Source organism: Colobus angolensis, unplaced genomic scaffold (assembly GCF_000951035.1).
Source record: "Colobus angolensis palliatus isolate OR3802 unplaced genomic scaffold, Cang.pa_1.0 Scaffold153, whole genome shotgun sequence".
In the NCBI taxonomy this organism is placed as follows: Eukaryota; Metazoa; Chordata; class Mammalia; order Primates; family Cercopithecidae; genus Colobus; species Colobus angolensis.
Genome location: NW_012114633.1, coordinates 1,383,452 through 1,411,131, shown reverse-complemented (window position 1 = coordinate 1,411,131; position 27,680 = coordinate 1,383,452). Strand labels below are relative to the sequence as shown.

Sequence of the window (27,680 nt, the reverse complement as noted above, 5' to 3'; positions counted from 1 at the left end):
ATCACACAACTTGGAAGAAGCTTGGGGATGACTTTAATTTCATCCATTCATTCATTTATTCATTCATCAAGTTTAATTGGGCACCTACAAAATGCCAAGAACTGTTCTTAGAACTGGGGTCGTATCAACTAGACAGGCTTCTTGATCTCATGAAGAGTAACATTCCTTGGGCATAAAAAGGTGTGAGAGGGAAAAGAGCCAAAAAAACCCCAAAAAAACCCAAAACACTAAACATGTACATGAACAAGATAATGTCTGATATGATATCACTTATAAGACTCTGAAGCTATCTTGTTCAGCCTTTTCTCTTGGCAACTATACTTTGGGCAAGAAGAACTTTGTGTATAGTTAAGTTTGTTTAAATTGGGAGAATGATGAAGAGGGAAGAACAGAAAGCTAGAAACTGAAGGACAGCATCCTTATAATATGTTAAAACAGGCATTCTGGTGTGGTTCATAAATTATCTCTAAGGATAATTTCCACAGCAAAATTTCAAAATAATTGAAGCAATTGCAGCATCATTGGAATAAAAATTTGGCTGTCAACATGTAACTTTGAAAGATGTATCATTTCTTCAATTCTAGTATAAAACAGAACATAATAAAAACAGAGTAATATGGTGGAGCAGAATAGATTTTGGTTTGATTTGGGTTCAGATCTTGGAAGTGGCTCATCCTGGCTCAGTGACCTTTGCCACATTATTTGCAACATTACCTGTTACTTTATGTCATTTCATCCTAAAATTGGCAAAATAATAAAATATCTGGGAATTATTATAAAACATAAGCAAAACAATATTTAGAAAGTGCCCCAAACAATACCACTCCTATAGAGGATGAATAGGAGGTTAATACATGCTCCTGTTTTTATCCTTAGTCATAAATTATAATTTTATATACATTACACTTTATTACAATCAATAAACCATGATATCAATTCTTAAAATCTTCAAATGCAGCTAGAAAGACAAATTCAGTGCTGTAAGGACAGCTTCATTCCATTACTATCAGGTCAAATAAAGGGTTTTATGTGAAATGGAAGGCATTTTGATTTTGTGTATTCAGGATCAAGCCTTTCATACTGTTCCTTTGAGTATGGCCACTATTCAAGTCATAGCTTTTGAGACTTTTTGATATTGTGAAACAACAACTCAATGAAGGATCAAAGGATGGAAAATTGAAGGTTGATTCATGCATTTTAGAGTAAGGATGCCTTGTAGCATCCGGCACAATGCGAAAGAGCCAGTGCCAGGGAGATGATAACTCGGGAGAACAGAAAGACCTTGATTTCAAGGAAGCAAACAAACAAACAAACAAACAAACAAAAAATCAACAACTTAATCTCTCTAATGCCTCAGATCCTGACAGAAAAATTTACAATGATGAAAGAAAGAAAGAAAACACAGTTGACTGGAAAAATTTCCCCCCAAACTGCCAAGTAACCCTGCACTGTCTCCAGACTTTCCAAAGATACCTCTGCAAACCTCTCCCACAGAGGCCTTCCTAAATTTAAGGACTTGAAAAGGTCCGTTCATTTAACATTTTGTTGCAGAATAAGTGGGCAGGGATTACGAAGTAAAATAATTTTGTGTTATATACCATGCTTGCATATATTAAATGCAATTGTTGGTTAATGATTTCTGGTTAATGATTCTTTTATAAAAGTGCTTGGTATGCTATAGGTATCTAGTTTATTAGGAATAGTGTTTAGAAGTATTTCTAGGGAAGTTAAGTACTGGGCCCTGAGTTAGTAATGTGATTTTTTTTCAATATTCTGAAGATAAGATCCAATTTGCTTACGTTCAATTTATAATCCTTTCTTCCAAGTGCAGTCTGCTCTGAGTATCAGATCGTGTTCTTCCACACTTTTCCTAGATGCCCACAGGTTATCTTGTTTTCTTTCCCTCCTTCAAGGCCTTTTCTCTACCTATGGTATCTGGTGCTTCTATGGACTAGGTGAAAAGAAGGTTGACGATGTGGCAAAATGAAATCGCCATCTTTTGTGGTTAGCCAGTGCAGTGAGCGTTCAGTCCCCTTGAGGTATTTTTGTGCAGCCCTTTAGAGAAGCATTTTCATGTCCCCACTGAACTGATAACGATGAAACTTCAATCCCTGCTGCCTTCAATCATTTTCTCATTGTGCCAGCTCAATGAATTTTCTTCGACTCCAGTTCTGGCACCTGGTCTGGCAGAGGTGGAGAAAAAGAAAAATTCTTTTGGTGTGGTTTGCAATGAACTTCACTTTTAATTCCCTGCTAATGTGCATTCTGAAGTCCTATTCAGAGAAAAATTCTGTTCATGTTTGTGACAAAAAGCAGGATGCAGAAAAGTGACAGATGTAAGATGAGAGAAGGGGCAGCCTTTAATCATCTTGTTGTCAAAGCAGCTTTGGATTGCCCTTTAAAGAAAGCATTTTCTTTGCTGCTTCTGGAAAACTGGAGACTCATTCTCCTGCCCTTTGCAGATTCCTTACCCAGAAGGTTAAACTCCACACTGTATGCCAAACTTCAAAACCCTAGATCTTTGCTATAAAGCAGTCCAGTGTATACATTCACATTTCAAAAGAATTGGATTCCTTTGCTCTAACTAGATAAAAACTCTGGTGACTCACTTTACACATAAGTCTGATGGAAGTTTACACATAGTCCTGACTCAGTTTACACATTATCCTGATCCATAAAAATATATGGCAAATCTCAATGACTAAAGAACTCATTTTCATTTATGATTGGACTAGTTACTTCAGGGAGAGGCTAAGTGTTAAAGCATGTACTGTTTACAAAGCAAAAGCCCCTTCTCCCTTAATCCCTGTGTGACTGTAATTAAGCAGGAGAGTTAATTTTATGTAAATCATGCATTACTGTAATTGGGCACAAGTGAACATTCATGTACATCTTATTTAAAAATGAAATATAATGTTATTATGTGGATGCTGGTGCAGCAAAGTCTCAACCCTCTGGGGGGAAGTCAGCGACATCACTGGCTGTTTACAAGACTCACTCTTTAGTCTGTGAGCTTAATTACAAATCACCCAGCTCTGTTTGGCACTATTCTGTGAAGAACGAGTCATGTGCCTTTGGAGTAGCTGAGAAGTGGAACATTGGGGCTTCCATTCCCATTTCTTTCTTAACCTCCACTTACAGAGCAGTCATTTTTCTCTTTCTACTCATCTTTTCAAACCTAAACAATACTTTCCAATGGTTTGCTCTGCTTGGCAGTTCTGACCCATATATCCCCAGGCAGACTACAGATGGATTTGTCTTCTGCAAGCAGGGGCTAGTCTGCTTCCTTTTTTAGCTTATCTTTTCTAATGCTACTCAGGGCTGCTTTATAACCCCAGGATTTTGTTTTCCAAGAGTAGCCAGATCAGATACTATCCAGCAGCCTGCATTTGTGATTGCTACAGCACCTCCACATCCCTGGGAGGGAGGGCTAGCCTCTGGGTGGAGAGGTTGAACTTTTCTTTTATTCTTTATCTGGAGAGCAGATCTAGTGCTTTGGGACAAGGTTGCCCTGCAGAATATACAAAATCTAATTTACATATCTTGAGGTCAAGATTTGTAAGGAAGAAAACATGTACATGAGAAAGATTTTATTTTAAACATATTCTCCTTCTTCCCCTGAGTCCTGAAAATCATTTTTGGAGTTGTGCCTTGGCCTGATTCTGCCCAGACTGCCAAGCCAGCTCCTGTGCCTGCAAACTGTGCACACAGAAGGTTAACCTCCTTAGACTTCAGGGCAAGAGGGCTTCCCAGCAATGCCAACTTTCTGCTCCCTGCTTTCTTGCTGCCATTTCATATTCCTGAAATCCTGATCAGATATTTTAGACTCATTTCTTCTAGAAGGATTATTCAAATGGACAATCTCTTACATTCCTCTTCCCATATTGCCCTCCTCCTACAATTCAATAGTTTGTTATCTTCATTCCTTTCACCTTTCCAGGGCCTTTGATTTCCCACCTAGCTCTTTCTGGTTCACTTTCTTTTTTCCCCGTCCCATATATTGTCATTTCTTATGCTGAGGGTGTCTTACATGAACTGCCATTGGTCAAGAGGTTACAGAGATGAACAGATGAAGTAATTTCTAGCTAAGAATTTTGTTTTCCCCACAAGTAAGTAGTAAGGAGATAAGTATGTTCTCTAGTGGCCGTAACATTTTCTCTTCCTCTTGATTCTTAGAAAAAGACTCCTTTAGGTAACATGTAGTAAAGCCTGTCAGTAGAATTCAGTCTGTCTTTGCTAAAGTAATTCTTCCAGTAAAATTCAATGCCATTTTGCATTAGCTAACTTCAGCTCAGGTAATAGGTAGCAGCTATTTGTATATTCCTTTAAGTAATACATGATTTGTTTACATTATTTTTAATTATTCAATTTTATGTTGTGTTTAGGCTTGAAAGTTGGTTTGAGTACTTTTGAATATTATAAGATGCTGCATTTTTGAATAAATAAAAGTAAAAATATGTATACTTAATGTCATTGCTATTGTTGTTCAATGTTACACTACTTATACAAACTCCTGGTTCTGAACCAAACTGAATGCCTCAGCTAATAGCAGTGAACAGCTCTTTACTCATACCATGCAAGGCAGAGGAAGTGACATCAATGGGGAAGGAGAGCTCCAGTTTGAGAAATAACTCAGCTTTGAAGCTAGCACCAATTATGAGATTAGTTTAACTTAAGTGTGAACTGTTGAAAGAATGGCAGCTTCAGCATAATGCATTGTGAGCATACGATGGTTAAATGGTAAAACCTTGGGCTTCTCCAGCTTAGGGATCAGAGGAAGAGACCTCCACAAGGTGAAAAGAGAAGAAACAAAGCATCCTTAGAATGAGTAGGGGGAAAAACTGCCTTAGCATCTCTGAATCTACGTAGATATGACTTAGACACAGGGATAATTAGGGAGAAACTGTCAATAAGGTTTCCATGCTTTACGGGTACACTTTGGACAGATGCAGAGCATGAGACTGAGAATGCCTTCAACTGGCGTGAAAGTGCGAAGACGAAAGGCCCCTTTTAAGTAGTATGTGAGATGGATGGAAGGAAAAGTAAAGATGCAATGCAATAGAGATTATCCTCAGCTAAATTCTTTAAAGGCCTCACTGACTCGTAACTAAGAGTGATTGAAATGTACACAAAAACTACACTGTATATGTATAGTTGGACAAATTATGCTTAATAACTATCAAACTTCATAGCTTATTCTTTAGTGAGGATTCAGTTTATTAATAAATTATTTTCTTGTCTTAAAAAAATTCAACATATATTAATATATTCATATAAATTATTTGAAATGATATACACAAACACCATGGTGCTCTTCTCTTGGTGATGATATTATTTTATGTCTCTGACTTATCTATATTTGCTAATTTTGCCAGTTAATAAAGTAATAAAGTGTTATGTGTGTAATATATTTATTAATAATTTGATTAACTTCGTGATAATTTGGGACATAATTCTGTGCTTTGTTTTCATGTCTAGATTCATTAAAAGGCCTCTGTTTTCAAGGTCTAAGTTCATGGAAAAGAATGAAGCTAGATTGTGGCAGAGAAGGGCTATAATGGAGGATGCTATTGCATGAGATGAAGGAAAAAGAGGTGGTTATTATTTCGAGAAAGAGAGAAAGTCCAATAAGGGGAGACATCCATAGAGAGAAAGGGAATAAAGCCCTCTCAAAATAAAGCCTGAAGAATGGGTTTGACTATGTGGGTCTTGATAGACGCTGCCTCAGGATGATCACCATGGCTGAGCCGCCTGTGTGAGGAGCGCCTGTGATGGATCAGGAAGACAGGGAGGTTTAGCCATGACCATGGGACCACTGAGAACAGAGGGCCAGGCTTTGCTCCTGTCCCTCTCTCCCTTTCCCCTATAATACCTGATTTGGGACTTCTCATTAGTTCTGAGTTAGGTTCTTGTCCTGGATTAAATTTGGCTTGGAAAAATAAAAGAAAGTATTCTATTCTTCATTTCTTACCTGATGTAAGAGAAAGAGTAAAAATTAATTAAAAATTAAAAATGTACCAAAGATTCAAGTTAAAACAACACATTTAGTATTACTGGAAGTAGATATTAACCAAGGTGCCATACCCAGAGTAGAGGGATCAGTAGATTTCTGTCCACAGTGAGGCTGGAAGGCGGCTTTGAATGGGCTGGGTAGCAGGCGGGACATCACACATAACTTCCTGATGTTGATTTCGAAGGGTCATATTCATTTGTATATTTATGCACTGGTTATAAAACCAACCCCTTTACTTTGTATCATCCTCTGTTTCTCCTTTATCCATCCTTTATGTGAGCTTCCTGAGGATGATGGTATGCATATATCAATTAATTCAATGAAAAACCTTTTATCATTGACATCCAGTTGATTAATTATATAACTAACATGTCTACTCTAACTGGGGAAGAGCAACAGGTGGTGCAGGGGTTGCACAATTTTGGCAAAGGGAAGTAGCATCTGAAGACAAACGTTAGTAGAGAGGCTAATATGACATAGAGATCATCTCTGTCATATTTCAATAGTCTGCACTGACTTCTCCAGGATCCATGCGAGTGAAGACTTTGATCCTGCAAAGTCACTGCAATATTGACTCACTCATTCCCTGTCTGAAAACACACAAGAGGTTTAATGGTATGTGCTTTATCAGGATAGATCTATTTTAAAGTAGCAGAATGACCTCCTTTTTATTCAGACACAATACCAGTGGACCCATTTGAAAAAGAGAATTAGAGATGCTGCGTTGTTTCTTAACTCTATATTGCCTTATTTTCCAGAACCAAAACCAGCTCTCTTGTCTTCAAAGAGATGAGAGATGCTTTTTTTGAGTGAGGATGATTGCTTGATTCCTTCTAACTGTGACCATATGATTCCCATGATGCAACATTTAACTGATGAAATATGGTTTCTTCTTATTTATTTACTTTTATGACACTTATTTATCAAATCCCTATAAATTAATTTCCATATATTGAAAGTTCACTGTGTGCATGTCACTATTCTGAGCACAAGTATGGATTGTCATGTTCATTTCTCAAACTAGTCATATTAGACATGAAAGATATTTTTCTCTCCATTTAAAATATGAGGTATAATAAAGTTAGGCAACTAGCCCAATGTTAGTTAGTAAAGTGAAACTTCGACTGGCAGTCATATCTGCCTTGCCTCAGAGCCCAAGTTTTAAACATTATGCTCACTTTGGAGGCACCCAGTCCTCAGTCACTACCCAGTCACCTTGTCCTATTTTTAATTCTTTGTGTAGAACTTGAAACTTTGCAGGTGTTTTTTTTTGTTGTTGTTGTTGTTTGATGAACCCTCTCCCCTCATCCACCTTCACCTCCTCTGCTGAAATGTGAGCCTGTGAGCAGAGACCTGTTAGGCACTTTATTGCTACATCACAGTACCTAGAATAGTGTCTGGCATGGTGTGGGATACAGTAAATGTTTCTTAAACTAACAAAAACAATAGGCAAGGCACTGATTTTCTGTTTCTTTGTTGCTCCTTTGCTAAGGGAAAAACAGACTTGCATGGACAATGAAGGAGCAACATGAAAAGCACTATGAGATAATTAGGAAGATGGCCAAGGGAATCAGAGAGGCTTCACTGATAAGCTGTTATTTGTTCTGGGTTTTGCGAAGAGAAGGGTGTGAAGAAAGTATGAGGAGTGTGTAAAATATCAGAAGCAAGAAGTCAGAGTACGTGCGGAGAATGAAGAAGTCATTCCGTGTATCTTACTGTCAAGAGGACACCTCCCCAGCCTTGCACTTCCTCTTTCCGCGTCCCCAAGCACTCTGAGCTGACCAGTATCAGAGCCTTTGTCACATTCTTCATAATTGTTTAATTTACTTCTCAGTCTTCCCCACAGGACTGTGAGATCTCTGAAGCAAGGAACTGGGATGTTCTGATAGTGAACTCCTTTCCGGCAGGGACTCTGCCTTATTTATCTTTGTCTTTTTGTAACTTAGCGTGGTGCTGGTAACTGAAGGCCCTTGCTAAATTTATAATAAATATACAACGAATGAATGAGTAAATGAGGGAATGACATGGCATATTAGCAGTTTATGTATTTATTGAGACAGAGTGTTGCTCTTTTACCCAGGCTGTAGTGCAGTGGCGCGATCTCGGCTCACTGCAACCTTAGCCTCCCAGTTCAAGTGATTCTCTGCCTCAGCTTCCCAAGTAGCTGGGAGTAGAGGTGGCACCACCATACCTGATTAATTTTGTATTTTTTTTTTTGTAGAGACAGGGTTTCGTCATGTTGGCCAGGCTGGTTTCGAACTCCTGGACTCACGTGATCCACCCGCCTAGGCCTTCCAAAGTGCTGGGATCATAGGCATGAGCCACCACGCCTGGCCATTAGCAGTTTACTTTAAAAGAATTTTGAATTTAAGTTGAGGATAAGCAATAAAAGTAGTTAATATGGTCCTTGGTAGCAAAAGTATAGTGCCTTTTTCCTGAATATATAGAATCTTGATAGAGAGAAAGAAGTGATCTTCTGAACGAGAAAACTGAGATCTGAGATATGAAATGACTTGTTCATGGTACCACAGCAAAATTGCAGGTCTAAGTAGAACTTGAATTTAAGAATCACAGCTCTCAATTAAATTTGCCTTCTACAAGTTCTACTACATAGCGTGCTGGTCAGACAATTGTAGTAGACTGTGCAATTCTGAGCTCTACACTCAAAGAAATATATTGATAAAGTAGAAATTGTCCAAGGAAGGATAATGCAGATGCTAGGGGGATGTGGAAGTGATATCACATGAAGAACAGATGAGGAAATTAAGGATGTTTCACTTGGAGATGAACAGTTGCAGGAAGGCTGTGGGGTGAGTGGGAAAACATGATTTCTGTCTTTTTATTTTAAATACATAAGTAATTATTCCTTTGCTCCTAAGAGAAAAAATAGGAGCCCTGGGTAGAAAGCACATAGAAATAAGCATCACCTTGATATGAGAAAGAATTATCTGAAAAATTATAATTGCCCAAGGATGAAATTCCAAATTATCAGAAATATGCTAGTAGAGGCTAGGTGATTATCTGTTAGTTCTAGGTTGTGAGTTTTTTTTTTTTTTTTTTTTTTTTGTAGCAGAGACCATGTTTTATTTGTATTTCCCTAGGACCTTGAACAGTGCCTGGCACATAGTATATGCTCACTTAAGATTGTTATGCATCTTTTAAAAGGAATTCCTTCATGGGGTGGGTGAGCATGGAAATGGGCAAGAGTGTATTATATTATGAACTCCAAGGACATAGGTTTATGATCATCTGATATAAATTCACATACAGCAACACATCCATATCTAACAAATCAAATCATTTCACACTCCTACAAGCAAGAGTTAGTGGAATTGTTTCTTTTATTCTCTATAAATCTCTGTGGATGTTGCATTTTTTTCCTCTTCCTTTATGAGGAGGAAGGGTTTCTTTGTCACAAGAATCTTACAAAGGAGACCCTGGCTCGTTACATCTTTCTATCTGTTAACCAAACTAAACTTCCACAAAGAAGGTGAAAAGGAATTTGTCTTGTACAGGTGGCATAGGGCCGATTTATGGGAACATTTGAGTGATGGTTATGCCAATAGAGTCACACTTTTCATAGTGATGACTAATCTAGAAAACCAGGTTTTTCAGAGTCCTAAATCCTACTTAGATTGTCACCTTTATTTATGTTTTAATGAGTATTTTAAACATCACTTCAGAAAATAATTTTTCACTGAATATTTTATATTCAGAATGTGTTGATTTGATATTTGGAGTGTCCTTTTTTTTTTTTTTAAAGTCCACGCACAGGTTATTTGAAGGAGACAAAGAGAGCTTTATTTAAATTTACTGTGTTAGCCATGGAAAGCTTTGCAGAGCTAAGTGATAATAATTGATTTATTTTCATCTTATTCCTTGAGACTTTTCACAGCTTATTTTTTCCAAACCAAGTTGTGATACCTATTTGTATGCACAAATCAAACAAAAATCCATACCAACTTCCCAGTGAGGTCTTTCAGATGCTATAGGATTAATTTTCTTTCTTACCTCACCATATATATATGCTCAAAACATATCTCTGTTTTCATGAAATATTGTCATCATCCCTTACAAATTACGGTGCTGCATTAGCCATAAAACTATTCGTAGGGTATTGGTTGTGATTCTAACTTCTTTTCAAAGAACTATATACTACAAATATAGTATGGTGCTCTTGAGAAATCACGACTTTGGTGTTTCACATTTAATGGTATTATTACGTTTTTCCCCTGGTAATTCCACCCACCTAAATGGAATATATTTTGCCACTCTGTGTATACCTAGTATGTAACTTGTTCAGTATCCTTCAGATACACGCACTTAACTGGGGGATTCTAAGCTACTTCCCCAATAAAAACCAATATCTTCTTTCCCTCTCCTTTATGAGTTATAAAACACTTTCCCTCCCCTTCTTCTTTTATTTAGTTTATATGCCAGAGATCTTTCTGCTCTAGGGATGAAAATGGAAGGCCAGGGAAGAAAGTTGATGAAATAGAGATGATTCAAAGATCTGAAATATTTTATCCTCACTCGATATAAAGTAAATTATTTTTTCTCTTTTCCAATAACCATCATTTCCCTTGATCTTGGAATCACTCAAAACCTAGCCACTGAGTCCTGTACAAACTAATGTGCTGTCTCAAGATGAGAAGAAACATGAAATATTGGTAGCTGTACAGATTGTACTAGTCTGATTATATTTACAGTTATGAGATACCGCAAATTTAAGAATGCCAATTTTTTCTCATCACTGAGTATTTATTATATATAACAAATACATGGGAAAGAAAAAACTATATTGTGTGATATAAATAGTTTATTTACATTACAGAAAAAACATCAAGACAATGTATACTATTTCAAATATATCCATACATAATCAAATATAGCTGTAGTACATGTTTTCATTGGTGTAGATTACCACAAATGCAAGGCAACATGTGTAGATCTCTTGTCTTATTCTTTTGTCTATAACACTGTATTGTGTAGTCCAAGCTCTCGGTAGTCCAGCCACTGTGAAACATGCTCCCTTTAGATTAACCTCGTGGATGCTCTTGTTGTGTTGTCTGAACTGTAGTGCCCTGTATTTTGCTTCTGTCTGTGAATTCTGTTGCTTCTGGGGCATTTCCTAGAAGGTTGGAAAGTTTACAAATCTTAGTCCAATGCTATTATCTAAAGTTTGGTCCTACAATCACAGAGTAAAGATGTGGATTAAGCAAATTATTAAAACATTTCAAATGAAAGAATTTATCATTAGTAGAAACTTGGATTATTTTGGAAAAGTTATTATTTTGCTTCTCTGTGCAGTTGTCTTTAAGTTTTTGTTGGGAATTGAACACAGGCAGAAGCTGAAGAGGAAGACATTTACTTTGTCCTTAACTGCTTACTCATTAAGGCACAAAGAATGACTCAGCACAATGCAATCAAGCAAGTCGTGAGCCCATTTTATCTCACTTTAAAGGTCTTCAACAATTTTATATTTTAAATGTCTTAAGAATGAATGTTATATTGACTTTTCAATGTTATGAGTTTAAATTCTATCAAACCAGCAGAGAATGAGCCAACTGCTAATATCTGATATGTAATGGAAAGGAACATTGTTTTGGACCAGCCTAATATCATTTTTGTACCTTAATAGTATAAATTAGGGACATAAATTGGTACCATTTATTTAGCATCTATAAAAATCTAATATTCAGTCAAATTATCTGAAAATCCCTGGTCTAGTATTTTTTTCTCTTGTAACAAAAAATGCTTTGACTATGCAAATGAGAATAATGGAAAGTTCATATAAAATTCTATTATAATAATCTGTGAAGTATCAGAATATATAAAAATATATAAATATACATACACATATATATCATGTGTGTATATGTGGGTTTATGTATATATGTGTGTGTGTGTATGTATGTGTATATAAATATATATATGTATAGTTTTAGAGGGAGGATAGATCTGTTAAAGTGAACATGGAGCTGAAATCACATTCCCAGCAAATGGGAGCCAGAAATAAAAGGATCAAAAATCCAACTTCTCAACAGGGTAACTCTTTTCATTTTGAAACATGTCTCCAAATGTCCATATTTTTTGTGACACATGTGGTGTTTAGGAGGAGGGCAGGTGTTTGGCTAAAATAGTAAAGCAAAACAGAAATTTTTTTTTTTTAAAAAGAAAGTAGAAAGAAGGAGAAGAGATAGAAGAGACAGGCAGAAGACAGGAGAGACCAGATGAGGAAGACGAAAAATCAAAGGAAATGGGAGGACTTCTGCTTGCTGCAATTTTGTAAATCTTTCAGCAAGACCTATTTTGAAATAAGTCTTGACAGACAAATATGGCCAGGTCATCAGGAAAGTAGGGTTTCTGGGGTTTGGAGACAGACAGCCTAGTTGGAAAGTCTGGTTTCAAAGCAGAATGTTTTCAAGTGAGTGAAATGAATCCACACTGGGAACTGGTGTGCTTTACTGACTAGTATGAATCCTGGAAAGGCTCTAGAAGGTTTGATGGTCTTAAGGCAGATTTGTAAAAGGCATTACAAAATACTAATTTAGTTTATGTGCTAAGTCTTCCCCTCAAAAGCCAATAAATTGAGGACAGGTTTTAGTTTATTATAACACGTAAATGAATAAGTCCATATGCCTTGGAAAAATACTCTAATTTGGAATTCAGTTTAGATAATCTTGAGCATCAGAATACACAAAATCCTTACCAGATACAGTGCAGTATGAGCATGGTGAAGTGCCCAGGCTCTGGCACTAGGCCACCTGGACCCCATTTCTGCCCTTGTTGCTCAGCTGTGTAAAGTCAGCAATTTGCCAACTTCTACCTCAGGGTCTCTATCTTGAAAGCGGAGATAATTGTTCCTTCTCTGTAACGTTATTAAATGTGCATATATATGTGTGTATATGTGTATACACATATATGATACAGACACATAATATACGCTTACACAATTTCTCATGAGGAAAGGACCCTGTATATTTCCGTTGTTTTTATTATGTATGGGAATGCAACTGTGATTCATAACAGAATTGAAAACATCTGCTAAAGTATTTACAGTTTTGCATTTGTGTCAGTAGTCGAAGTAGCAATCACATTGTTGAGATTATATCCATTAAATATAGGTTTTGTTTTTCATGTACTGATATTGGTTAGCTATTAGAGTAATATGGCACAGTTTCCTATGTTTTAGATTCTTTTCTTTTTCTTTTTATATGCAGTATTTTTGGATTCTTGTTATCTTTATGTTCCCCAGAATCTATTTTAATATAATCACTTGGCATCTAAACGTGAGAGTTGAGTTGATGAACTCAACTCGGCTTAGAGCAGCCCAAAGCTTTAGTCGATGATCTTCCCTTAAGCCTTTAGTCCAGGCGAGGATTTATGAACCACATTTTGTCTTTTTCAAGAGCAAATGCAACGCTTGTCCTCAAAGAAGATAGTGCAATACCATACTGAAATGTATTATGGCCCTTATTTTCTAAAGATATGATACTTTCTTTTATTTTTGTATCTGTTCAAAACAAGTTTTAGAGAAATATTTTGATTTACTGGAGAGCTCCACAAATGGAGAAAGTCTAAAAGCCTTGTGAATTTGGTAAAAATCTTAGAATCTTCCTTGGAACTTTTTATAGAAGAGTGAAATCAAGTCAGTAAGGACTATCTTCAATGACTTTTCTGGTTATACACAACATAAATGATACGCATTTGGCTTAAAGTCCAATTCTCGGTTACCATTGGTTTGTATGCTAATGAAATTAAGCAAGTACTGGCCTCATTCCTTTACTCCAGGCCCAACGTCAGACATTGCTAATTAATCATGGTTTTCTTTTCTGTTGAAACTGAAGGAAATCCCTGTGTCTTTCAACCTGATTCTCCAGGAAACAATTGCCTTTTGATTCGGCTGGGAATTTGATATAAGAGTTTTTTGTGATATTTGCTGCATGTTTTTATGTATCTAAGGTTTTCATTTACCATAAAAGTACAACTACATGTATTTGTGCATTTTGTGACTGAAAACTATTTTGTCATCCTAAGATAAAAATGTGTTTGTTATTATACCAAGACGTGTTAAAACTGATTCGGGTACATAAGGATACTGATCCAGGTAGATAAGGATACTAATTCAAGTAGGTAAAAATAAATAATCTTTATCATCAGGCAAAATTAAGGAAAATAATTTGTACCACCCCAATATGCTATTGTACCACTCCACTGGCTATTCAAATACTCTTAAGCTAAGGACATAGGACTCATAGAGAATGGATGGTCACAGAGTCCATGAAGGAACTCAACTCAGAGAGATCTGATCAAGTAAAGGAGGAACAATATATCCCTTCATTTGGGTAGCCACCAAGTGCTGTTACTGACCTTGTGATGCAGAGGACCACCACACAGATGACAGCAATCTGAATCGTTCCAATCACAGCTGCGATTAAGACATACTGAAATCGTACAGGACCGGGAACAACGTATAGAACACTGTAGTCCTTTTTTTCACAGTGTTGTCCAGTATAACCAGCATCACACCTGGAAGAAATTATAGTGCCCAGTTACCTGTAGCTGCTGCCTTCATTTTTATAGTTGATTGATAGGCATTTATTTTCATCACAAATTAGGGCTTTTTGTGTCCCTTTCTAAATGAATATTACTTTGTGGTTATGGCTCAAAACTACTTATTTTCAATAAGATTTCTTTGTGTTTCTCAGTTATAAGATATGTGGTTTCTTTTTACATTTATGATAGTAATTTCAAAGGTAGGAGGATTATTCGATAATTTGTTTTTGGTGACAATATAGAGAGAGAATACATGTCCAAGAATGACTGTTATTTCTATATTTTCTGGAAGGTGAGCTTTACATGTTATTTAATTTGCTCTTTAATCAACCTAAGTCAACATGTTTACTTGAAAAAATATTTGTTTTTGATGACATGGGTATAAAAATTAGTCTGTTTGTTTTGGATGAAACATTCTCTATGCTATTGTCAGAATAAATGTTGAGAAATAGTAGGATCAGAGTTACAGGATGAGTCATTGATTTTCTGGTCAAAAAATCATCTGCTGATGATAGAGTCAAATTTTGTTAGAAAAAAGTAAGTATGGTGTAGGCAATATAGTTCTGCAAAACAAGACGAGGTAGTGTTCATCTGAGAAAGAATGTTGCCTCTCCCACTCAACCCTCGTGGAAAGCTCAGGTAGACAATCTACATATGAAAATTGGCATGTGTCTATGAAATGAGAAAATAGCTCATAAGAAAACAATACTTAAAGGAGATCAACATGTCATTGATTTTGTGGAACTATTCTATTACTTCACTTTGAATTTCTTATAACTACATCCTGAGAATTTTTTTCTCTCCACCAGGAAGGGTTTAATAATAATGACACTGCTGGGGAGTGTGGGGTAGCAGGAGTAACTTCTCAGTTTTGTTCACTCTGCCTGACTTCAGCTGAAGGCCTGTGCTAGTATATTCTGTGGAGGGAAAACATGAAAGGAAGACAGCTCTAGGTGGAAGGGTGGAGAAAGGGAGGAAGAGTGGGAAGGGGAGAGAGAGAGAGAGAGAAACCTTCTGTTGTAAATGAAAATACAACCTATTTCATCATATGTCACTTGTACTTAATGTAAATAAAAATAAAAATAAATTATGTTTTCATTTTGGCTTTGCCGTTTCTGAAATAATTATGTTTTAGACATGAATACACAGGAGGTATTTAAATAAATATATATTTATATATATATAAGAGATGGGGTCTTGCCTAGTTGCATAGGCTGGAGTGTAGTGGTGTGACCATAGCTCACTGCAGGCTTGAACTCCTGGGCTCAAGGGATCATCCCATCTCAGCTCTCAAGTAGCTCCTGGGACTACAGGTGCATGCAACCTTGCGTGGCTAATTTTTAATTTTAATTTTTATTATTATTATTATTATTTTTTTTTTAGAGATAGGATCTCCCTTTGTTGCCCAGGCTAGTCTTAAACTCCTGGCTTCAAGTGATCTTCTCACCTCGGCTTCCCAAAGTGTGGGATTACAGGTGTGAGCCATCATGCCTGGCCAGTATTTATATTCATAAACTAAATCCAGATAGGCAATTTCTTTGTGTCTCTACTGAGTTTGAAACTGTGGAGGTATAGCTAATGATTTCACTTTGCAAGGCTCCATGGGAGAGCAGATCTATAGAAAATAGTGAATGCCTGGCAAAACAAGGATTGATGATATTTATGAGAAGACCTGAAGGACTTAGGAAGAGATGAACTCTGAGAAGCAACTATGCTATCTAAAATACATGAGGCTTCATCCATTCATTTGTCTGATAAATACTTACTGAGCACTTGATACATGCCAAGTACAATTCTGTGTTCAGGAGAAAGAGAGGTAATATGGAGGAACTGGTACCTTTAAGGAGCTTATAATGCACAAAGTACAATTTCAAATTCTACTAGAAGAGTTTAGTAATGTGTTATATAGTACTTGAGTGTGTAAGGTGCACATATATATATATATTTTAGTGTGTGAGTATGTGTGTGTGTGTATACATGCACAGGAGAAGCAGAGAAAAGTTTTGTTGCTGATCACCCATTCAAGAAGAATGTCGACCAATTTTCTATAAACATCACAGTTTAGTTTCTACATATTAACTTTATACATTAACTATGCTTACGAGTAAAAATGTTACCTGCAAGATGGCTCCTGCATATTGATAGAATGCTCACACTTCCCATGCATGCAGAAGCCATTGTAATGTTCCGGACAAGGTATGTGGTGTTCTCTGGCACTTTCTTCTAATTTGTTAGCATTCTCTGTGAATACAGATAAAAGCAAGCACCCCCTGTAAATACTTTTTTAGCCTAGTAAGATCAACCAGTACATTAAGAAGCAAAGCTATGGTAGGCAAAGATTTTAAAACGGCAAGAACTAAAGGGCTATGCTTCAGAAATAAGAGGAAGAAAGAACTGAAAGACAGACATCTTTACAATTGTGTTTAGAGATGAAATTTGCAAAATTACCCAGTGCTTTTTATGCTTTTATGCAATTTCCTACGTCTTTAACAGCTAGTGGTGTTTCTAGGACTTGTCAGACAGCTTTAATTTTCCTCGCATAGGGACTGTACATTGATCATGAAATATTCCAAGAAGAAATATCCTATTTTTTAAATTTCAAAGCCCAGCTTTGAAATTTAATGTCCTTAAGAGTAAATTGCTGTAATACCTTGATACTTTCGCAACACGAGAGCTTAAAAGTTAAAATATGGCTGTGTTCAATTGTTAAACACACGTTTTTCAAACCGAATGCAAATTTCAACAAATGTATTCTTTGAGGCTTTTAAAATCTACTGCAAACATGATTTTCACTAGCATCCATACATTTTTTTTTTTGTTGCCAAAATAAACCTATTGAATAAGAAAACATCATTTCAAAATAACTTATGTAGATATTCACATAGTAGACACTGGATACTATAAATATATTTAAATGCATATTTAGCCTATATTAACAATGCTATGTGAAGTCTAAACTCACGATAAAGAATACACACTAAAATGAACACTTTTGTGTGCCATTACAACATATTCTACTTGTTTTGCCATGTTTTCATAGGTATTTGAATTTTTTTGACCTTTGTTAGTCCAAATACATTTGCTTCATATTTGTAATGTCATCTTCAAGTGTCTTTTGAGTCTTAATATGTTCATTTCATGATAAAACTTTTGCCTTGAGCTTTCACTAAATCTGAAATGACATTCTTGAAAATTTCTGCCCAAACACATGAGAAATATAGCTTTTATGAAGTCAATCTGAAGACACTCTTCAATCTGAAGGTACCCTTCAACACCCTAGTAATTAGTCAGCAGGAATGGAAAATGGCAAGTGAATTCCTATTTTTATGAAATGGGTTATTTCCATATAAAGGTTTTTATTATTGGCAGTCATGGATGATAAGCATATTCATCGGGAGAAAAAAAATGCCTCTGGTATTAACGAATCAGACAAATGTATTATTTATGATTAAACAGAGCTGCAAAATACCTATACATCTTTAAGATCCAGATGCCATCTGCAAAACATTAAAGTCTGAAAAAAGTTGTAAAATATGTATAGTGCTTTCTTGTGTAGAGATATTTATATGCATCATTATGATGGGCAATATTTTATGTTACACACCCAAATTTGTAAGGGATTTACCATCATTGTACTAGAGAGCCTGTAGATGACATTTAAATCATTAGTTTGTTTCTTATCTGTGTCTCTTTAGCTAGGATGGTTGGTGATTTTTTTTGTTTGTTTGTTTGAATTACAGTATTTCCACATTGATAACTGCTATTAAACTGAACAAACTACTTCCATGGAGAAAACTAAGAATGTATAGAACTTTTTTGGTTTCTTCCCTCTTCTTTGAAGTTACTTTGGAATTTTGTGGTATGATGTTTTTGGTAGCAAGTGCAGCCGCAGTAAGCAAACACACCAAAATTAAAGTGGTAGTGTTGGGTGAAATTTCCCACATGGGAACGTGTGACTAATATGGAAGCAGGGCAATTTGTGAACCCATGGAGGAGGCTGTGTTCATTCTGTGCCAGGGCCAAGGGCTACACACTTTAGCACTCAAACCATGCACCTGCGGTTTAAAGGAGACGTTAGCAGTGGGGTTTGCCAGTCACACTGCCGGTGTAATGAACCAGCTCTGGTTTTCACTTTTATTTCTGGACCTTCTTCCCATAACAAACTATTTGACACTTCTATTTAGGGTTCATTAGTAACCCCTCAGTGCTTCTGAACACCTGCATGCAGGGAAATTTTCTGTGAGTTCCCTAAATGTCAGTTATACATTGTCTTTTCAGCTATAGTATTTTTCAAACACATCTTATTAGGACTATTTTTCTTTCTGTCAGTTACAAAAGAATATCGAGAATTTTTAAAAGTGAAAATCCAGTTTTTAGGCTATTTTATTTTTAACACTGTACCTCATCCCATACTGACAGTTTGTTTCTGGATTCGTGCCATATTCACAATTATGAACTGAAGTATAAGGGAAAAATAAGAGCTTGTTTGAATGAGGCTGTTGCCTTAGTGTGGTAAGACATGGATATTTTCACAAAGTTCATTATCCAGCCAGGGTGATCACATGGGCAGGGAATAGTTTCCATCCAAATCTGGTAATCAGTTTACACTATTCCTTATGAGCTTGGAGTGCTCTGTTATGCTGCTCATAGGATACTGTCAAATAAGAAAGCAGAGAGACTGAAAATAAATGAGTAGAAGAAATGATCTCTGGGCAAGAAAATGAGGAATCATCAATATATGTCAACAAATTTATAGTCAATCCAAACAAGCAAATCAGTTGATTGAAAACCTGAATATATAACCACTGCTAGTAATGGAATAGACATATTTTAGAAATGAGATTTTAGTATATTAAGAAGAGTAGAAACACAGAAATCTAATATCCAAACAAACATGTATATGAACCATAGCGTTTGTGATCTTAATGTTTATGTATAGTAGGTATTAAGCAATAACAAAGCATTAAACATTTTAAATTATATAAAAATTATATATATATATCTGGAAGTCTGCATGTTTCCTTTAGTAGCTTATGATTTAGACATTGATTTCTCTGTCCTCCATTTAAAAAGAGGTTTAATGTAAGGGTTGTGCTCTTTCTTCTAAAATAGATAAGAGGCTATGGTAGAAACTCTTCATGTCTCTGTTTAAAATCCTCAACTAGTTTCCTGTTTAAATGTTTATAAATGGTTTGTTCTAGAGAGTTCCTGACCTTTTGAAGAACAATTTCTGATATAATCTGAGTTATTTGCAGCAGAGCTAATAGGGCTCATGCCCATTGCTAGTCAACACTTCGGTCAAGAGCTACTGAAGTGGGCTGTTCTATAGTACAGCTACACATATTGTTTCTACCCTGGTGCTTGCAGGGAAAGAAACAGGGAAAGCTAAAGAGACAGAGAATGGCAAATGGTGAGGCCTTACCTTACTGCAAGTCAAGTAAGGTTAAGTGGGTAGAAAGGGGGCAAAGCCAGATTTAGCAGTTCAGACTTAAATCAATACAGTCCAGTATGTACATGCGTGTGTATGTATGTGTTTACCATTGCCCCTGTATTCCTTTCCCTAAAAAGCTGAAAATAAGATGTTGTTTAGATAATTAATTTATCAAAGGAACACATTATGGATCAAAGCAGAAATATTACAGTGTAAAATTTGACTAAATCCATATTTCTATAAAAAAGAATGTTTCCCTTTGGACAAAGATTAAAGGATGGCCAAAGAAGTTCTGAAAGTTAAGTTGTATTTTCTATCCAAGTGCTTTCCAAGTTGGTGTGTTTTTGTTTTTTATTTTGAGGGTCTTACTCTATTATCCAGTATGGAATGCAGTGGCGTGATTTTGGCTCACTGCAACTTCCACCTCCTGGGCTCAAGTGATTCTTGTGTCTCTGCCTCTCTATTAGGTGAGACTACAGGCATGTGCCATTACCCTGGCTAACTTTTTGTATTTTTTAGTAGAGATGGGGGTTTTCCATGTTGGCCAGGCTGGTCTTGAACTCCTGGCCTCAAGTAATCCACCTGCCTCGGCCTCCCAAAGTGCTGGGATTACAGCCGTGAGTCACTGCACCCACCCAATTTGGTGTTTTTTAAAAAACCAACCTGAACTAGCAAACGCAGAGTCCTAGGTGCAGAGACAGATGCACCAGGTTATTAGTTTCTGATGCTATTAAATATTTACTCAGTTAACCCATTTCTCTTGTTTGATGCTCTACTGCCTAGTCATTCTTAAAATACTTTGACTTCTATGTAGCCTTCACATTGGAATGGCTTTGACAAAACAACATGAATATCTTACCCATTTAACAGTTACCTATTTCACTTGAGAGAACTGACTAGTTCCGAATTTCTGTTTATTTTTTGAGGGGATTACATGTTAACTTTCTTCAGTCCACTCAATTCTGAAGTTTTATAAGGTCAAACTTCTGTTGTATAGACCAGAGAACTAGACCCTACCCATTGTTCACTACAGTCTGCGAGGCCTTTGGGGGCTGGTCAAATGATATTTCTCTGGTGATGCCCCACTTTAATTAGGACTTTATTTCAAATGTAATCCAATTCCTAGGCCACTGATTCGTCCAGAAGAGTCTGATTCTGTGTAAGCATTTCTGAGTAAATTGAAAAAATCCTAAACTAGAGGAAACATCAGGAATTTAGTGGATGTTTTAGGGGGGCAGATCTCCACTGCATATTTTTAAACAACTAGAGCTGTTCAATAGGAGAATGAGTTCCATTACAAAGTAGTGGGCTTCTGGTGGTATTGAAAGCTGTGTGGCCATTTCTCAGGAATGTTGTAGACTGTTAATGTATATTGATTAGATTATTTTGGAACTCTAAGTTCATTGAATTCTGAAAGTAACATTTATTTCTATTGCTAATATTTACTTATGATTAATCATCAATATTTACTAACATTTATTATAGAATATTATTTTTGATACGCTAGGAGAAAGATGTAGAGAAAGAGATATTATTTATATATGTTAAACAAAATAAATTACTTTTGCCTTAATTATGGACCATGTTACCTTTTGAAAGGGTATAAAATATCTTACATTTTGACTGTGTCTGTAATTCAGATGTTCTAGCAGAGAGAACCTTTACTATGTAATGTATTGCCTGTCTTTTGTTTAGTGGACCTAAATTCAATTTTTAAAATCATGCTTTAACATCCCATATGATCTTGACATGCACAAGCATGTGAGTATTACAGTTTGGTTTATTATCTTTTTAACTATCTTTTGCTGTTGGCCCACAAAATGTGTCATACTTTTATAGAAAACAAAAATTTTCAATTTTGAATGTATTTATGTAATCTTGCTATTTTTTATATGTAATGACAGTAGAGGAAAACCCCGGTATTGAAATATTCACATTCTTGCACACCTTTTGTAATTAATTTTCCCCTTCCCCTACTTACTGCCATTTCTCCAAAGCAAAATGAAACTACTTTTATTTAACTAGAAAAGGAAAAACTGTTTTGTTCTCCTTATATTTACATTGTGCCTGGGACAGAAATAACTTATGAATATAGTAATAAAGTCACGATTGTCCCCATTGTTGGTTAGAGTTGGTTTCAAAGAAGATATACAATTCTTATGATTTCCTCTCCTTATCTTATCAGGTATAAACATACGAGGCAGTAAAACCTCATATCTAGCTTGAATTGCGATCAAAGTTTTTTAAAGACTGGAAAAGCATTCCTATTGAATGTGTTCTGGATGTAATGAAGTCTGAGTTCCTGCAACTTAACAGATTCCACAATAGCCTCACCTGCTGTCATAGTTTCTTTAAGGCATAGATGAGTAGAAGAGTCTCTCCTTTTTAAAGCTTCTGGGACACAGACTCAAATAAAAATGCTAGCTAAAAGTGACAGCCTAGCATGAGGGACACAGAGAATTTAAGGATACAATCAATTCTCAAGTTTTGTAAAGAGCAGAGAACCAGTCATAACATTCTTGTTATTTAATCTCTGTTAAAGACTTAGAAAACAACTCTTCAAAACAGAGACCATGTCCTTCAACATTCTTGCTACAAATTTAACATTTCTTCTGCAAGTTGAACATTATTCTATTTTTTCAGAAAAATAATTGAAACTACTTGGATCAGAAACTTTGCTAGTAAGGCAGTGGTATGGGTTGGGAACAGGATGGATGCAAATAAACAAATTCCTCTTCATTCCACCAGTGATAGGTACTAATATAAAATGTGAAATGTGATTATCCTTATCATTGCTTGCATATGCTATAAATATTCTTATTGAACATAAAATAAAGTGTAAGAAAACTAATTTTCATGTTACTGCATTCTCAGGCAAGGCCTTGATGACATGATTCAGGAATTGCTAGAATTTAAATTGGAAAAAGTACCAGCATCTCAAATATACATAGTAATTTGGGGACTGGAGTAATTGAAATGCAACAATAGTGGATGATTATTTGCATGGGCTTTTATTAACTCAGTTTCTACTTGTAATATATAAATACATAAATAAATACTGAAAAATCTGTGAAATCTTGTGAGAAAAACTTGTATGCAACATTTTCACTTATGACATCCAAATACAATTATAATTCAGTAATTTGGCATAAAAGGGCTCATATAGATTTAGTTAGAAATCCTGGACCTCAAAACATTTTATTATTAAGAGCAAAATAAGTAGCTCCTTAGTTGTTTGCTCTGTTTTTTGACTCGGCAATGCCCTGCCTGGCTTTCGATGGCAGAGCCCTCAGAAGAGTGAAGAGAGCAGACCGCTGGGAGAAGTTGTGTTCTGTCTCTAATGGTCCTTTTCAAACTTCACCACTCAGTCAAGAACCTATTAACTCTCAGCAAGTGGGTAACTCCTATCGGTTTACAGGACTTGGTTTGAAGACCTTTTAAAAATACAATATTTTATGGAACTTTAGATGTCTTTGACAACATTTCTGTAAATATCAGTCCTCGGGAAGAGGTAGGAATCTACGGTTCATTAGCATCTTGGGAGTCCGGAGCTGGAGTTGCCTTAAGCTTATCTGGGGCAATTTGCTGCAGCTCTCCCCACTGAGTTTTCCCCTCAGCATCTCCTTACTTTCAAGCTGTTCTCAGGAGACATAGTTTGCTATAAACTTTAGAGAAGAAAATGATGTGGGAAACCATTTTATGCTAAGAATATATTTATTCTCTTCCTTTTTGTCTTGAACTAAATCTATGCGTTTTCGACCAAAATTATTTGCTTGTGGTTAATTCAGGCATCCTTTCTTAGTGAGCTTCATTGGTGACAATGTTAAAAATGACACTAGTCGGGCGCGGTGGCTCAAGCCTGTAGTCCCAGCACTTTGGGAGCCTGAGACGGGCGGATCACGAGGTCAGGAGATCGAGACCATCCTGGCTAACACGGTGAAACCCCGTCTCTACTAAAAAATACAAAAAACTAGCCGGGCGAGGTGGCGGGCGCCTGTAGTCCCAGCTTCTAGGGAGGCTAAGGCAGGAGAATGGCGTGAACCCGGGAGGCGGAGCTTGCAGTGAGCTGAGATCCGGCCACTGCACTCCAGCCTGGGCGACAGAGCGAAAAAAAAAATGACACTAAGTAACAGAGGAGACAAGCAACGGATCAGGTCCCATCTACTCTAGCCTTCTGGGCCATGTGAGCCAAGCGATTTTCATCTTTGTAGGCTGTGTGTGCAAAAATGGATTAATAGTCAAGACAAACCTCCTCAGGTGATGTATTTGTTTTCTTCTGTGACCCTGAAGTGACTAACTAGCAGATAGTGAAGAGGACTGAGGCTGGAGCATTTACTGGAATATAGTGAAAGTAAAGGTTTGAATAACATAGATAGAACCCCCAAGCTGTCTTTCAGTAATTTATTATATGCATATTTCTTGAGTAGATATTATGTGTCTGGCACTATGCTATGTGTTGTGTATCCATACGCTAAAGCTATTGGTTGTCTTCCAGTGATTTTGCTTATTATCTTCTAAAGACAACCAAGAAAACTGATTCTTAAGACAAGACGATAGTAAATATGTTTTCAGTTACTTGAGAATCTTACAACAGGACCATCATTGTGTTAATACTGACTTAACATGATCAAAATGTATTCCTTAATATAGGCTTTCAAGGTAGATTTATACAATTTCCATTTTTTTTTATATATTAGGAAAATGAAGTTAAATTACTTGTCTTAGTAATTTACACAACTAGTAAACAGAAGTGCTGTCGAAGTCAGGGCTCTTTCCAGTGTAATATGTATAGTATGATAGTTAGGAACTTATTAAAATACACGACAACATCTGGCCTTCATATCTTATTTATCATTTGTGTTTTATGACTCCTGATTCTTTATCCCACCTAGATCTATTGCTACTCTAAAAAACAATTCTCTTTCTTTCTTTCTTTCTTTCTTTTCCTTCCTTCCTTTCTTTTCTTTTCTTTTCTTTTCTTTTCTTTTCTTTTCTTTTCTTTCTTTCTTCCTTCCTTCCTTTTCTTTCTCTTTCCCTCTTTCTTTCTTTCTTTCTTTCCTTTCTCTTTCCTTCTTTCTTTCCTTTCTTTTCTTTTCTTTCTTTCCTTCTTTCTTTCTTCTTCTTCTTTCTTTCTTTTCTTTTTTCTTTCTTTTGCCTTGTAACCCATGTACCTTGTCTAAGGCCAACCCATCATGAATCTCAACCCCTCTATCATCCTCAAGGGCTTTCCATCAATTATCTCCCTTTGTTCCTTTATCTTCAACTCTCCCTCATTCTTTGCTCATTTCCATCAGCATTTCAACACACTCAAGTATCTTCCTTCTTAAAATAAAAATGGAAAAGGCCCTCTCAATCCATGTCCCTTGGTAGACCTCTTGTTTCCTTTATTCCATTTACAGTGAAACTTACAAGTGTTGTCTCTGCTCCCTTTCTTCACTTCTGCACTCACCTCTACTCATTCTTGCAGCTCTCTGGTCACCCCTTCAGAGAAACTACTATGACCAATGTTACCAACAACATTGTTGTTAAAACTAGTAGTCTCTTCTCAGGCCTTAGCCGTCACAATCTCTCAGTAATATTCACTACAGCTGACCATGTCCTCCTTTTTGAAGCCCTCTCTTCCCTGGGTTTCCATGATATAAATGACAATTTTTCCACCTAGAATTAAAGTTCCCATACTTCAATCTTTAAATGAAAAGTAATAAAGTCTTCATTTCAGAATCACACACATCCCACTTCTTGTTCTTTTTGGTTGCTCCTTCATAGTCTATTGTGTAGGCTCCCATTTTCCAACTGATTCCGTAAATGTTGATACTTCCCTAAGGCTCTTCTCTTGTTGCACTTTAAACATTTTCCCTGAGAGCGCTCATCCTCACCCAAGGCCTCTATTTGTCATTTTACTGCCTCTGACTTCCAAATATTGATTAGTCAGCCCAGATCACCTTTTTATAGGTGATCAGGTGATCACACTTTTTTTTTTTTTTTTGAGACAGAGTCTCGCTCTGTCGCCCAGGTTGGAGTGCAGTGGCCAGATCTCAGCTCATTGCAAGCTCCGCCTCCCGGGTTTACGCCATTCTCCTGCCGCAGCCTCCCCAGTAGCTGGGACTACAGGCGCCCGCCACCTCGCTCGGCTAATTTTTTTGTATTTTTTAGTAGAGACGGGGTTTCACCGTGTTAGCCACGATGGTCTCGATCTCCTGACCTCGTGATCCGCCCGTCTCGGCCTCCCAAAGTGCTGGGATTACAGGCTTGAGCCACCGCGCCCGGCAGATCACACTTTTATAGAGCTTTGTATCTATATATCAACATTCCTAGGGTCTCCCAGGCACCTCAAACTCATCAGATCCTTCTCCCACTTCCTTCCCCTGCTTCTTATCCCAGGCATATTTATCTACTCATTGACCAAACTGGAAACCTGGGTTTCACTTTTAAATTCTAAATGAGTAAATCACCAAGTCCCGTGATTTTTACCTCTTAAGGATCTCCCAAATTTGTCTATTTCTTTACATTTTTACTGCTACTCACTAAAATCAGATCATATGTCAGAAAATCACCGTGCCTCCAATTTTGCCCTCTCGAAATAAATTTTCCACACTAGGCCAGAGTGATCTTTCTAGAAGGAAAACGTGAGTACATTATGATTGCCCTTAAAACTTCCAAAAGAAATAATTCTCAAGTTATTCCTCATTATTCCTTTAATGAGCCAAATGCTAACAATACTAAGAAGGCAATTCAGAATCTAGTCCCAGCTTCTCCATTCTCATCTTTTGCAATTCTTCTGCATCTTCCTACATTTCATCACATGAAATTTCTCTCTCCCCTCTGGGACTTTCCATATGCTATTCCCTTTGCCTGGAATGCTCACTTTCCTTTCTTTTCATTTACCTAAGTCCTGCTCATCATGCAGGTCTCATCATTGGCATTATTTCCTCTAAGAAACTTCTGCAATGTTCTCTTCTGTCTCCTCAGTCTGGGCTCACTGCTCCTCCGACCTAAAACCACTCTCCTATTCCGCCACCGTCCATACCAAATTTTCATTATTGTTTACTTGTCTGTGTGACATGTTAGTTCAGAAACTCCCTTTTAAAGGGTGGTAGTATATTTGATTAAAAAAAAATCGCATAGTCTCTGTACGCAGCACAGAACATAGCACAATAAGATGATAAACACATAGTTTTTAAAATAAAGAAATGTTTCCCTGGGTTTCTCTACTGATATTTGGAAGCTTCCAGAAAAATATCCAAAAGTTAAAGCAGTAAAAAAGGAATCTTAACTTTGCTTCATGTGCACAGCTTTTTGTAAGTGAGGGTGGCATGTCAAGGGGTACTGTAAGAACTGCCTTATGAAAGAATATCTGCCAGAGGAGAGTAGCTGCAGATCCTGAAGAAATGCAGTCAGAGAAGGGGATGTGGTTTCTTCTTTCCACAGCTTCTGGTGAGGCTAATGGAGAAATGAACAGATCATCGAGTTTTTAAAATAATATCACTTCTGTTAGCCAGGGATGTGTGTGATTCTGAAAGGAAGCATTTATTACCCCTTTCATTTAAAGATTGAAGTATGGGAACTTTCGTTCTAGGTGGAAACATTGTCATTTGTATGCATGTCATACCTCAAAAATCACAATGGAACTATGTATGGTCAATTCTGAATTAATACATTCTAATTTGGCCATTCATA

The 27,680-nt window shown here is 36.6% G+C and overlaps 1 protein-coding gene across 2 annotated transcripts in view; it reads right to left on the bottom strand.

Annotated features, from left to right (window-relative positions):
• Positions 1 to 9,791: 9,791 nt before the first annotated feature.
• The window catches only part of TMEFF2 (transmembrane protein with EGF-like and two follistatin-like domains 2), a 246,724-nt gene continuing 228,835 nt past the window's right edge, over positions 9,792 to 27,680 (bottom strand). Inside the window, exons 8-10 of one of the 2 annotated variants that reach the window (XM_011936418.1) lie at positions 16,690 to 16,813; positions 14,387 to 14,545; positions 9,792 to 11,201 (exon numbers count right to left, since the gene is read on the bottom strand). In XM_011936418.1, coding sequence (XP_011791808.1) covers positions 11,189 to 11,201; positions 14,387 to 14,545; positions 16,690 to 16,813 — 296 coding nt within the window. In that variant the 3' untranslated portion in view covers positions 9,792 to 11,188. The remainder of the gene's footprint in view (positions 11,202 to 14,386; positions 14,546 to 16,689; positions 16,814 to 27,680) is intronic. The other variant, XM_011936417.1, reaches the window with a different exon arrangement.